This window comes from Pristiophorus japonicus, chromosome 19 (genome assembly GCF_044704955.1).
Source record: "Pristiophorus japonicus isolate sPriJap1 chromosome 19, sPriJap1.hap1, whole genome shotgun sequence".
Taxonomy (NCBI): domain Eukaryota; kingdom Metazoa; phylum Chordata; class Chondrichthyes; family Pristiophoridae; genus Pristiophorus; species Pristiophorus japonicus.
The window spans coordinates 32021291-32034737 of NC_091995.1; the positions used below are offsets into that span (position 1 = coordinate 32021291).

The window sequence follows — 13447 nt, forward strand, 5'->3', positions numbered from 1 at the left end:
GGCTCCAGGGTGAGCTGTGATAAGGACGCTAAGAGGCTGCAGGGTGTCTTGGACAGGTTAGGAGAGTGGGCAAATGCATGGCAGATGCAGTATAATGTGGATAAATGTGTGGTTATCCACTTTGGGGGCAAAAACACGAAGGCAGAATATTATCTGAATGGCGGCAGATTAGGAAAAGGGGAGGTGCAATGAGACCTGGGTGTCATGGTACATCAGTCGTTAAAAGTTGGCATGCAGGTACAGCAGGCGGTGAAGAAATCAAATGGTATGTTGGTCTCCATAACTAGGGGATTTGAGTATAGGAGCAGAGAGGTCTTACTGCAGCTGTACAGGGCCTTGGTGAGGCCTCACCTGGAATATTATGTTCAGTTTTGGTCTCCTAATCTGAGGAAGGAAGTTCTTGCTGTTGAGGGAGTGCAGCGAAGGTTCACCAGACTGATTCCCGGGATGGCAGGACTAACATATGAGGAGAGATTGGATCAACTGGGTCTTTATTCACTGGAGTTAGGAAGGATGAGAGGGGATCTCATTGAAACATATTAAATTCTGACGGGACTGGACAGGTTAGATGCAGAAAGAATGTTTCCGATGTTGGGGAAGTCCAGAACCAGGGGACAAGGTCTAAGGATAAGGAGTAAGCCTTTTAGGACCGAGATGAGGAGGAACTTCTTCACTCAGAGAGTTGTTAACCTGTGGAATTCCCTGCCGCAGAGAGTTGTTGATGCCAGTTCATTGGATATATTCAAGAGGGAGTTAGATATGGCCCCTATGGCTAAAGGGATCAAAGGGGTATGGAGAGAAAGCAGGAGAGGGGTATTGAGGTGAATGATCAGCCATGATCTTATTGAATGGTAGTGCAGGTTCGAAGGGCCAAATGGCCTACTACTGCACCTATTTTCTTTGTTTCTATGATGGCTGAGCGGGACTTGGTGCGAGTTAGGACAGGGGCAGCCTGCAAGCCAGTAATTTCCCCCCCCCCCCCCCCCCACTTCGCTCACCTCCCCCTCTCAATGAGAAGAGGGAAATTGGGGGGGGGAAATTCTAAGCATTGTTCATTGTTAGGATGCATACAGCGTCTGAACGACAAGTATTCCTTTATAACCATACAGTGTTGTGGAACCGCCTCCTGGCTCCTAATTAGGAAAGTGAAAGTGATGATCAGAAAGTGAACAACCGACTGGCAGAAATGGCATCCAGCAAACACCTGGCAAATTTGACCAAAGATCTCTCCTGCTCGATCTGCCTCGAGTTTTTCGAAGACCCGGTCTTTCTCACTTGCGGGCACAACTTCTGCGAAGCCTGCATTTTGCTCTTCTGGGAAGATGGGAACTGCTCGTGCCCGGAATGCCGACTCTTATTTCCGGGAAAAGTACTGAGGCCCAACAGACAGCTGGCGAATATCGTGGCCACCGTGCGATCTCTGATGACCACTTCATGGGGAAGAAAGAGTGGCGAGCCACTGGACGTGCTGTCCGAGCCCCGTCTAAACATCATTGCCGCAACTCAGCACCACACTCCCAGCACGCAAGGTATCAAGGTGGGTCCACTGTCACTTTCAGCCGCCTCGGAGTAATTGTTCTATCAGTTTTGCTATTATACCTTTTTATATTTCTGTAGACTTGTGCGAATGTGGTGAATTGCTCGCCAGTTCCGCACTATTTTAGAGGCAGTGACCTCGAGGGGTTAAGGAGATCCGGTCGGTTTCTTTTTGTCTTTCAATGCTACATGTCAGCAGTACTAAATAAGGCAGGGAGAAAGGGCATTTATATTCAGAAGGGAGACCAATAAAGTCTTGCATTTCTATAGCGCCTTTCACGACCAAAGCGCTTTACAGCCAATGAAGTACTTTTGGAGTGCAGTCACTGTTGTAATGTGGGAAACGCTAGACAGCCAATTTGCGCACAGCAAGCTCCCACAAACAGCAATGTGATAATGACCAGATAATATTTTTTTGTTATGTTGATTGAGCGATAAATATTGCCTCCAGGACACCAGTGCCCTGCTCTTCTTCGAAATAGTGCCATGGGAGCATTTACATCCACATGAGAGAGCAAACAGGGCCTCGGTTTATCGTCTCATCCAAAAAGGCAGCACCTCTGACAGTGCAGCAGTCCCTCAGCACTGCACTGGGATGTCAGCCTAGATATTTGTATTCAATTGAACCCATAACCTTCTGACTCAGAGGCAAGTGTGCTACCCACTGAGCCACAGCTGATAAAAAGACAAGTAGACTTTCTAATAGCTTTGAGTGAACATATTTGGGCTAAAGGACAACACTGCACTCTTACTTAACATGTGGACATGAAGTGCAAATAAGTTATAGATGTAATAAAATCACTATGATAGCTTGCAATTAGCAAAGGGAGATCAATCTGTAAACATGCCGGAAGTACTTGCTCATCTGTGTCACTGTTGAGTATTCCAAGGAGACTTTAGGGGTCTTCAAACTTAGAGCATGAGTTATGAAATTCATGGAAAAGAACCATTAACATCGACAGTTTACCCTTCTGCTTCCAATGCCCAAAATGGACAAGCTTCTCACAAACATCAGGATTCCTGTAGAAAAGGCAAACTATGGAACCACTGCCAGAGAGCTGTGAGGGAAATAATTAATTCATTCCCTCAGTAAACTCTTCTTTAAGTGCGACAGTTGATGGCTTCGCTAGTACGAAGTTATATAGAATCATATAACATTGAAGGCGGTACAATGGAGGTTCACAGGATTGATTCCTGGGATGACAGGGCTGTCTTATGATGAGAGATTGTGTAGAATGGACCTATACTCTCTGGAGTTCAGAAAAATGAGAAGTGATCGCATTGATTCTGAAGAGAATTAACAGGGTAGATGCTGAGAGGATGTTTCCCCTGACTGGTGTGTTTAGAACTAGGGGGCACAGTCTCAGGATAAGGGGTAAGCCATTTAAGACAGAGATGAGGAGGAATTTCTTCACTCAGAGGATTGTGAATCAGAGGGCTATGGAAACTGAGTCTCTGAAGATATTCAATGCTGTGATAGTTAGATTTTTGAACTCTAGGGGAATCAAGGGATATGGAGATCGGGCGTGAAAGTGGAGTTGAGGTCAATGATCAGCCATGATCTTATTGAATGGCGGTATAAACTCGAGGGGCCATAGGACCTACTCTTACTCCTATTTCTTATGTTCTTATGTTGTTATGTTCTTATGATCTTAACACAGAGCGAGATCATTCAGCCAATCTGGTACAAGCTCTTTGAAAGAGCTATTGAACTAGTTCCACTCCCCTGCTTTTTGCCATAGTCCTGTAAATTTCTTCTTTTCAATTACGATTGAATCTGCTTCCACCACCTTTTCAGGAAGTGCATTCCAGATCACAACAACTAATACACTGTTCAACAATTTACTATCAATACCAGCTAAATTAAGAGTAAAGAGATTTAAGTGATCTACTGGGAAAAGATTAATCCGTGGCTAGAAAAATTGGGAGACAAATCAATGTGGATGACCACGATAAAAGGCATCCAGCTCATTCTCCCATAGAAATTAATTGCCCCAACACCATAGCGACTAACTGCTTCTTGAATTAGTTTTTGATCCCGATGACTCTACCTGGAAGATAATTCCAGATATTAACTACTGTTATGTGCGGAAGTATTTCTTGACCTCAACCCTTAACTTGACTTTAACTAGATATTGCTCATCGCTTAAAGTCATGATATAATGAACTAATGCCCTCGATTAACCTTTTTTATATACACTTGGTATCTTATATACCTCTATAAGGTCCCCTCTCATTCAAATACTTTGAAGGTTGGAAATTTGAGTTTGAAAAGAAAAAGAAAGACTTGCATTTATATAGCACCTTTCATGACCAGCAGACGTGCCAAAGCACTTTACAGCCGATGAAATACTTTTTGAAGCATAGTCACTGTTGTAATGTAGGAAATGCGGCAGCTAATTTGCGCACAGCAATCTCCCACAAACTGCAATGTGATAATGACCAGATAACCTGTTTTAGTGATGTTGATTGTGGGATAAATATTGGTCAGGACACCAGGAATAACTCCGCTGCTCTTCTTCGAAATACTTCCATGGGATCTTTTACATCCATCTGAGAGGGTAGACGGGTTAACGTCTTACCTAAAAGCCAGCACCTCAGACAGTGCAATGCTCTCTTGGAGTGTCAGCCTTGATTTTTGTGCTCAACTCTCATGGCGTGGGACTTGAACCCACAACCTTCTGACTCAGAGGTGAGGGTGCTACCCACAGCTACTGGCTTCCCAACTTTATTTCTGAACTCTCTGCTCTAACAATTGGAATCAACCTCAAGCCCATCTTCTGTTGCAGACACCAGCTTTGAAAGAAGCTGGATGTAACGCTGCATTATTGTTTTTGCAGAGAAAGGTAAACGAGCTCGCATGTCGCTTCGAAGTTGAATTTGCCGAACTGCACCAAATTCTGAACGAAGAAGAGCAGGAAGTGAAAAGGAGACTCAACCAGAGAGAGCAAGAAATATTGCACAGACTCGAGAGTGGCACTGGAGGAATGACTGAAATGAGTCCAACCTTCAAAAAAGTGATGAATTTTCTGAAGGTATTTATGCTGTTTCAACCATGATAAGGTTAACACTCCGAATAGCCAAGGCAAAAAAATGTTTTCCCTGCTTTCGAATGTGCAGATTTCAACCATGCATTGGCTTAGAATTTTACATCAGTGTAATTATGGAAAATATTCAAGTGTTTTCCATTGGGAGTGGATTTGTTTTTTATTGAGATGAGGTTCCAGAAACATGGTCAACCCCAGATAATTGGACTGTGTAGGGGGGACTGCATAGAAGAATGATGAGACAGACACAAGGTGTAGGGGAGGAAGAAGAAGGGGTGGCAATACTTTGTGGTAGCACCGTGGTTATGTCACTGGACTAGTAATCCAGAAGCCTGGATTAATGATCCAGAGATTTAAGTTTAAACCCCACCATGGCAGCTGGGGAATTTAAATTCAATTAATGAAATAAAATCTGCAATAATAAAAAAATCTAGTAATGGTGACCATAAAACTACTGGATTGTCATTAAAAACCCACCTGGTTTATTATTACCCAGTCTGGCCTATATGTGACTCCAGACGCACAGCAGTTGTGTTTGAATTAATGCCCTCTCGCTCACCGCCACCTTTTCAAGGGGCAATTAGGGATGGGCAATAAATGCTGGCCTTGCCAGTGATGCCCACATCCCATGAATGAATACAAAAAAAAATTGCAGCCCATTAATGACCACTGAGTAAGAGAATCAGCTATGGCATTACATTCGGCTACATATCAGTCATTTTCTTCGAATGCAACTGCACATAATTTACTAATACCCAAGATGTACACAGGTTGACTGTAGAGGTTTTGGTTTATGGTTGGGTGCATAGATCCAAGGTCATTGAAATTGCTTTAGTCAGGTCCCATCAGAAGTAGGAGGTTAATTTATTTTGTCATTATGGGGATGCTTCCCTGGAATTAAGTTTCAGTTCGCTCTTCCGTAGAGCAGAGTGTGGCCAGCTGTAGATAATAACCGTTGCTAAAGCTGAATGGGGGTCATTTTAACTTTTGGTGATACTATAAAATGTGTGCTACCAAATTAGCCATCCATTATAGACACAGTCTGATTTTCCTTTCTATTAAAGTCAACTGAAGGGAACATAAGGCTGGATGTATAATGGATGGTCAATGTGGATATCACCTATTTTACACCATCGACCAATGCTAAAATTACACCCAATGTAACAATTTGTCTGGGAGAATGAAGTAATGGAGTGGTTCATTTCTCTTTCATTCTCAATGTGGATTCAAGTTTAATCCAGTAAAGGTTCCCCCTCTCTCTACCAGCTGCAGCTAACTTTTTAAATAGATCCGATCCAATTCTCAACTGATGTGGGCATATGGCAGTTGTCAGCAGCATATCATTAGCTGATTATCTATTGTTCATTCTATCTATCTATCTATCTATCTATCTATCTATCTGTCTGTCTGTCTGTCTGTCTGTCTGTCTGTCTGTCTGTTTATCTATCTATCTATCGCTATCTCTCTCTCTATCTCTCGTTCCCTCTCTTTCTCTTTCTATCTGTCTCTATCTATCTTTCTTTCTTTCTACACCAATACCTTCAATGAGGCAGGATTAAGGCATAATTTTGGGCAATGTAGAGGAAACATCGCAAGGTATCCAATCTGTGCTGCATCGCAATTCATATTTCAGATTAATGCTAAAAATGTATGCTTACAACTCTACATTAATCATACCTTTTATCTTACAATTAAATTCAGAACGGTCGTGATCAATTCAAACCAATGTGCTATAGAGTAGAGGTTCCCAAACTAGGAGGGGACGTACCCCATCGAGGTTATCTTGGAGGCCAAGAAAATCTTCATCTTGTATGCAAATGTTTCTTAGTCAGAGGGAAGCGCCAGGGATGCGAATCTCCAATTTGAGAACATCTACTATAGTGAACTATCATAGCTCACTTAACCAAAACCTACAATCAATACTAGTAATTACAAATCTATAAACTTCATACCTTATATTTTTTTTTATTTTAGGAGATGAAAACAATTCTTAATGGGTAAGTACTTACATATTTCATTATTTGATTATCTTTTGTCTCACACTGTGAGAAATGATCAGTGTTTATCCACAATTACTAATACGATTTCTTATTGTTTCTGAATATCCAGTGATGAAGTGAGGCCAGGAAACGAAGCTCCTGTGAACATGTTGATTGGTGAATTTGGGGGCCCTCTTCAGCATGTAGTGTGGAGGCAGATGAGAAAATCGATTAAACCAGGTAGACACCAGGGTTCCTGGATGTGTAAAGTCAATTGCTGATCACCGTCTAAACTAACTCCCATTTACCCATTAAATCCCTGTTGATTATGATCGTACAATACTTCTGAAAGCATGATACTGAACTTCAAAACTTTGATCACAGTGTTAAAGAATCATCTCATTATTCATTTCATCCAGAATAATTTGAGGAACGTAATCAGATTTCACCTGACGGGAAGCACAAATATTCTGTGAAATGCATAGTATCTTTGTTTTGATGGAATATTCTTTGGTACATATACATCATAGATTGTCCTTTAGATCGGAAATGGTAGAATATTTAATCCCAATTAGGAGCAATTTTAACATAACCTCCCCATTGGGAAACTAACGGGTTCAGGTGAAACTGTGGGGAGAATTTTTACTTCCCAGCACGCTGGGAATGGGCAGTCCAGTAGCTCGTGGGAAACCCTGCATGTTGTGGAGAGTTAACTTCACAGCGTGCGACTCTTGGATCTGACAGGCTCCCCACGTGGAAGTCAGTCCGAACGAGAGGTTTGGCTTCCAGTCAGGGAGGAGTGGAGGGGGGGGGCTGCAGGAACATCTGGAGCTGATCCCTGACCCTGGAGATAGATCTGATCCCAAAGTGGGCGAGGGGCGGGGGGGGGCGGGGGGGGTGGGTTCAATTGCCCATCCCGGGGGTTCTGATTCCCTGAAACCAGAGGGAGTTCAATGCCTGAGCCAGGAGCACCCGATCCCAAGGGGGCTCAGATTCCGCACGGGGGGAGGTGGGTCCGACCCCAAGGGGGGAGTCAGATTCCCGACTGGGTGGGGGGGGAGATCCGATCCCAAGGGGGGGGACAGGTTCCTGACTAGGGGTGGGGGTCCGATCCCAAGGGGGTCAGGTTCCTGACGGGGGGGGGGAATCTGATCCCAAGGGGGGTTCAGGTTCCCAACGGGGGGGGAATCCAATCGCAAGGGGGTGCCGATCCAGGAAGGAGGTTTGCAAGGTGGATTCTGATGGTGGGGGAGATTGAGGGACCGGGAGGAAGCACCCCTGCTCCTCCTGGCCCACATGCCGTACTCCCGGAGACTGTTTTCGTCTCGTTGTACCTGCCGAGTTTCCTGAGGCCCAGAAAATCCCCTCTGCCACAGTAAAACCAACAAGGCAGGTTAATTCCGAGGCTTCCAGCCTCATTAACATATTTAAAATGTCACCCCGCCTCCTTGTCACACCTCATAAAAGCCCAGAAGATGCTGTTTTAGAGTCATCTTCCCGACACGCTTGGAATTTTTGCCCACCCTCCCTCAGCCACTCCCACCTGCTCACACATGTTGAAATTCACCCTCTGGTTTTGCACCCCGCCTGATTTTGACTGCGTAAAGGCAGCATTCCGCCCGATCATGGGGACTTCCCGCTCGGGAAGTTCGAGTACAATTACCCTTCCCAGCAGAAGTCAATGGTCCCTGTTAAAAGTTGGAACATTGGCTGATTTCCCCTCTTCTCAGCCTCAGCATGTGAACAATCGTAGATATTTAACTCAGAACAAATTAAGAACCCTTAAGTAGCTATAATGCTTAGCAATATATATAGTGTACTTTTGTATAAAGTCATATAGACCATCAATGTTCAGATGTGTTCCAATGCTTTGAGTAATTGATTTATTATTTCAATCTGTTTAGGTAATCAGGATGAAATTTAAATAAGGCATTAATACCACATTTAGAGTATTGTGTACAGTTCTGGTCGTCATATTATAAAAAGGATATAGAGGCACTGGAGAGGTTGCAGAGAAGATTTATAAGGATGATATGAGAAATGCGAGGGTATACATATCTGGAAAGGATGAACAGACTGGGTCTGTTTTCTCTTGAGAAAAAAAAGGCTGAGGGGTGACCTAATAGAGGTCTTTAAAATGATGAAAGGTTTTGATAGAGTGGATACAGATAGAATGTTTCCACTTATGGGGAAGAACATAACTAGAGGCCATCGATAGATGCATTGGTTGTAATTTACCAAATTCCCTGGATTCTGAGGAGGTTCCAGCAGATTGGAAAACTGCAAATGTAATGACCCTATTTAAAAAAGGTAGGCAGACAAAAAGCAGGAAACTATAGACCAGTTAGCCTAACATCTGTGGTTCGGAAGATGTTGGAGTCCATTGTTAAAGAAGCAGTAGCAGGACATTTGGAAAAGCAAAATTCAGTCAGGCAGAGTCAGCATGGATTTATGAAGGGGAAGTCATGTTTGACAAATTTGCTAGAATTCTTTGAGGATGTAATGAACAGGGTGGATAAAGGGGAACCAGTGAATGTGATGTATTTGGACTTCCAGAAGGCATTTGACAAGGTGCCACATAAAAGGTTACTGCACAAGATAAAAGTTCACAGGGTTGAGGGTAATATATTAGCATGGATAGAGGATTGGCTAACAAACAGATAACAGAGAGTCGGGATAAATGATTCATTCTTGGGTTGGCAATCAGTAACCAGTGGGGTGCCACAGGGATCAGTGCTGGGACCCCAACTATTTACAATCTATATTAACGACTTGGAAGAAGGGACTGAGTGTAACATAGCCAAGTTTGCTGATGATACAAAGATGGGAGGAAAAGCAATGTGTGAGGAGGACACAAAAAATTTGCAAAAGGACATAGAAAGGCTAAGTGAGTGGGCAAAAATTTGGCAGATGGAGCATAATGTTGGAAAGTGTGAGGTCATGCACTTTGGCAGAAAAAGTCAAAGAACAAGTTATTATTTAAATGGAAAAAGATTGCAAAGTGCTGCAGTACTGTAGGTACTTGTGCATGAAACACAAAAGGTTAGTATGCAGGTACAGCAAGTGATCAGGAAAGCCAATGGAATCTTGACCTTTATTGCAAAGGGGATGGAGTATAAAAGTAGGGAAGTCTTGCACAGTTGTGCAGGGTATTGGTGAATACTGCATGCAGTTTTGGTTTCCATATTTACGAAAGGATATACTTGCTTTGGAGGCAGTTCAGAGAAGGTTCACAAAGTTGATTCCAGAGATGAGGGGGATTTAAGGAAAGATTTAGTAGGTTGGGCCTCTATTCATTGGAATTCAGAAGAATGAGAGGTGATCTTATCGAAACGTATAAGATTATGAGGGGGCTTGACAAGGTGGATGCAGAGAGGATGTTTCCACTGATGGGGGAGACTAAGAACTAGAGGGCACGATCTTAGAATAGGGGGCCGCCCATTTAAAACTGAGATTAGGAGAAATTTCTTCTATCAGAGGGTTGTAAATCTGTGGAATTTGCTGCCTCAGAGAGCTGCGGAAGCTGGGACATTGAATAAATTTAAGCAAGAAATAGAATTTCTTAAATGATAAGGGAATAAGGGGTTATAGAGAGTGGGCAGGGAAATGGACCTGAGTCCATGATCGGATCAGCCATGATCGTATTAAATGGCGGAGCAGCTCGAGAGGCCCTATGGCCTACTCCTGCTTCTATATCTTATGTTCTTATAGAAGATAGTCACCAAGAAATCCAATAGGGACTTCAGAAGAAACTTCTTTACCCAGAGAGCAATGAGAATGTGAAACTCGCTGCCACAGGGAGTGGTTGAAGCGAATAGTATAGAGAGGGTGCAGAGAAGATTTATAAGGCTAAACGAGAAATGCGAGGGTGTACATATCAAGATAGGATGAAGAGGCATTTAACGCGAGGCTAGACAAGCATATGAGGGAGAAGGAAATAGAGAGTTATGCTGATAGATTTAGATGAGGAAAGATGGGGCAGGCTCGAGTGGAGCATAAACGCCGTCATGGACTGGTTGGGTCTAATGGCCTGTTTCTGTGCCGTATATCCTATCTCAGTCTATATAATCCTATGTAATATGTTACCTAAATATTTACATATAAATATATTCCAGACTCAAAGTACTACAGACTACTATGGTAAGTTACTTTATCAGTGCTAAAATTCTGGTTTCATTCTGATTTTTTACAGCATTGACACATTTGACTCTATCACCGAATTCAGCTCACCCCAGACTCATCTTGTCGGAAAGCATGACCATAGTAAGAATTGGTTACATGCAACAGCAGGTCCCGGACAATCCCAAGCGATTCCTGCGTCGTATCTGCGTGCTGGGATCCAAAGGATTTGCATCAGGGAAACACTATTGGGAGGTCGAGGTGGAGCAGGGGGCCAAGTGGACGGTGGGTGTTGTGAGAGAGTCAGTAAACAGACACGAGCTGAAAGATATGACCACAAGCAATGGCTACTGGGTCATCAGCCCCCATACGACAGATTGGGTGCAGTCGCTGGTGCAATTCTTTGTACCGAGGGAAAGAAACCCAAAACCAGTTGATTACCTGGCACTTGAAGTGAATCCACGAAAGGTTGGAGTTTATTTAGACTACGCGGCTGGGCAGGTCTCATTTTACAATGCAGGTGACATGTCTCATCTCTACACTCACAGCGGGGCAATGACTGGGAAACTGTTGTCTTTCTTTTCACCTGGAAATGCATCAAATGATGAAATGAGGCTCCTTCAACTGTCAGAATAAATCCGATTTGCCTGCAGTTTTATTGTAGCGGCAGTCATGTAAAATAATGCTGGAGAAATGCTTCGCAAAGAAAACAAAGAAAGACTTGTATTTATATAGCGCCTTTCACGACTACCAGACTTTACCGCCAATGGAGTACTGTTGAACTGTAGTCACTGTTGTAATGTGGGAAACGCGGCAGCCAATTTGCGCACAGCAAGCTCCCACAAACAACAATGTGATAATGACCAGATAATCTGTTTTTTTGTGATGTTGATTGCGGGATAAATATTGGCCAGTACATCAGGGATAACTCCACTGCTCTTCAAAATAGTGCCATGGGATCTTTTATGTCCACGGGAGAGGGCAGACGGGGCCTCGGTTTAACGTCTCATCCGAAAGACGGCACCTCCGACAGTGCAGCATTCCCTCAGCACTGCACTGGGAGTGCCAGCCTAGAGTTTTTAAGTGCTCAAATCCTTGGAGTGGAACTTGAACCCACAACATTTTGACAGAGGAGAGAGTGCTGCCCACTGAGCCACAGCTGACACAAAAAAGGATGTAATGTTTTTATTTCAATGTAATGTTGGACACTACAAAAACAAAACGCAGCAACCTTCCTTTGCAGCCACTCTGAGGTATCTTGTGGATGTATTTGGGATTATTAAAAAGTAATTGGCTTTATTCTGGAACAAACTAGCATTGTATTGGATCTAAACTAACGCTGTGCATCTGTCTACTATTGAATAGAGGATATAAGGGGGGAAAGGCGATTAAAAACCATTGATTTCCTGGGTCTGCAGCCAATTTCCATCTAGGCTGCTGGATTCAATTCATTTAGACCAGTTTGCTTTACAAATTGCCCAGGCTTTAAAATGAAATTGAAGATGCTCTAGGAACCAATACCTAAAACAATCATTCAGCAATAGAATAAATGGAGGATGCTGCATTTTGGTAGGAAGGACGAGGAGAGACAATATAAACCAAAGGATACAATCCTAAAGGGGGTGCATAAACAGAGAGACCTGGGTATATATGTGCACAAAGCGTTGGAAGAGGCAAGGCAGGTTGAGAAAATGGTTAAAAAAGCATATTGGATCCTGGGCTTCATAAATAGAGGCTCAGAGTACAAAAGCAAAGAAATTATGATCAGCCTGTATAAATCACTGGTTTGGCCCCAATTGGAGTATTGTGTCCAATTCTGGGCACCGCACTTTAGGAAGGATGTGAAGGCCTTAGAGAGGGTGCAGAAAAGATTTACAAGAATGATTCCAGGGATGAGGGACTTCAGTTACGTGGATAGACTGGAGAAGCCGGGGTTGCTCTCCTTCGAGCAGAGAAGGTTGAGAGGAGACTTGATAGAGGTGTTCAAAATCATGAGGGGTCTGGACAGAGTAGATAGACAGAAACTGTTCCCATTGGCGGAAGGGTCAAGAACCAGAGGACACAGATTTAATGTGATTGGCAGAAGAACCAAAGGCAACGTGAGGAATAATTTTTTTACGCAGCGAGTGTTTAGGATCTGGAATGCCCTGCTGGAAAGGGTGGTGGAGGCAGATTCAATTGTGGCTTTCAAAAGGGAATTAGATAAGTACCTAAAGGAAAAAAAATTGCAGGGCTACGGAGAAAGGGTGGGGGAGTGTACTAGCTGAGGTGTTCTTGCTCAGAGCCGGCACAGGCTCGACGGGCCAAATGGCTTCCTATGCTGTAACCATTTTAGGATTCAAGGGTGGAAGATTGTCATGGGCGGTAGCGCAAAATGATCATTATCACATCCGCCATCCATTATACACCCCACTTGATATTTAGTTCTAGCAAAGTCGGTGGGGAGTATAACGAGTGACCGATACCAGACCGCTGGTAATGTATCCCCGTCCATATACAATTTCACCCAAAGGTTTCTTGACTAATAGCTGGCACAACCCATTAAATCTACAAGCTGCTACCAAGAAGAATGTCTACACGTCTAATAGTACAAAAACTCACACACATATAAACACACAACAACAACTACTTGTATTTATATAGCTCCTTTAAAGCAGTGAAACATCCCAAGGCACTTCACAGGACTATTATGAAATAAAAATTTGACACCGAGCCGCATAAGTAGAAATTAGCGCAGAAGAAGTATGTTTTAAGGAGCGTCTTGGA

General features: G+C 43.3%; 1 protein-coding gene across 1 annotated transcript; it reads left to right on the plus strand.

The window, feature by feature from the left end:
- The first annotated feature begins 1176 nt into the window (after positions 1–1176).
- On the plus strand, positions 1177–13136 carry LOC139230421 (zinc-binding protein A33-like). Its single transcript, XM_070862258.1, has 5 exons — positions 1177–1537; positions 4377–4571; positions 6558–6580; positions 6693–6802; positions 10755–13136. Exons 1-5 carry the CDS (start codon positions 1187–1189, stop codon positions 11315–11317), a joined length of 1242 nt encoding a protein of 413 aa, XP_070718359.1. The 5' UTR covers positions 1177–1186; the 3' UTR covers positions 11318–13136.
- Positions 13137–13447: the final 311 nt, after the last annotated feature.

Bases quoted from the DNA above. Each gene is read 5' to 3' on its own strand.
- LOC139230421 (XM_070862258.1), top strand. From the start codon at position 1,187: ATGGCATCCAGCAAACACCTGGCAAATTTGACCAAAGATCTCTCCTGC. The intron at 4,572-6,557 runs GTATTTATGCTG...TTTTTATTTTAG, and splicing joins AAGTGATGAATTTTCTGAAG to GAGATGAAAACAATTCTTAA. The intron at 6,581-6,692 runs GTAAGTACTTAC...CTGAATATCCAG, and splicing joins ATGAAAACAATTCTTAATGG to TGATGAAGTGAGGCCAGGAA.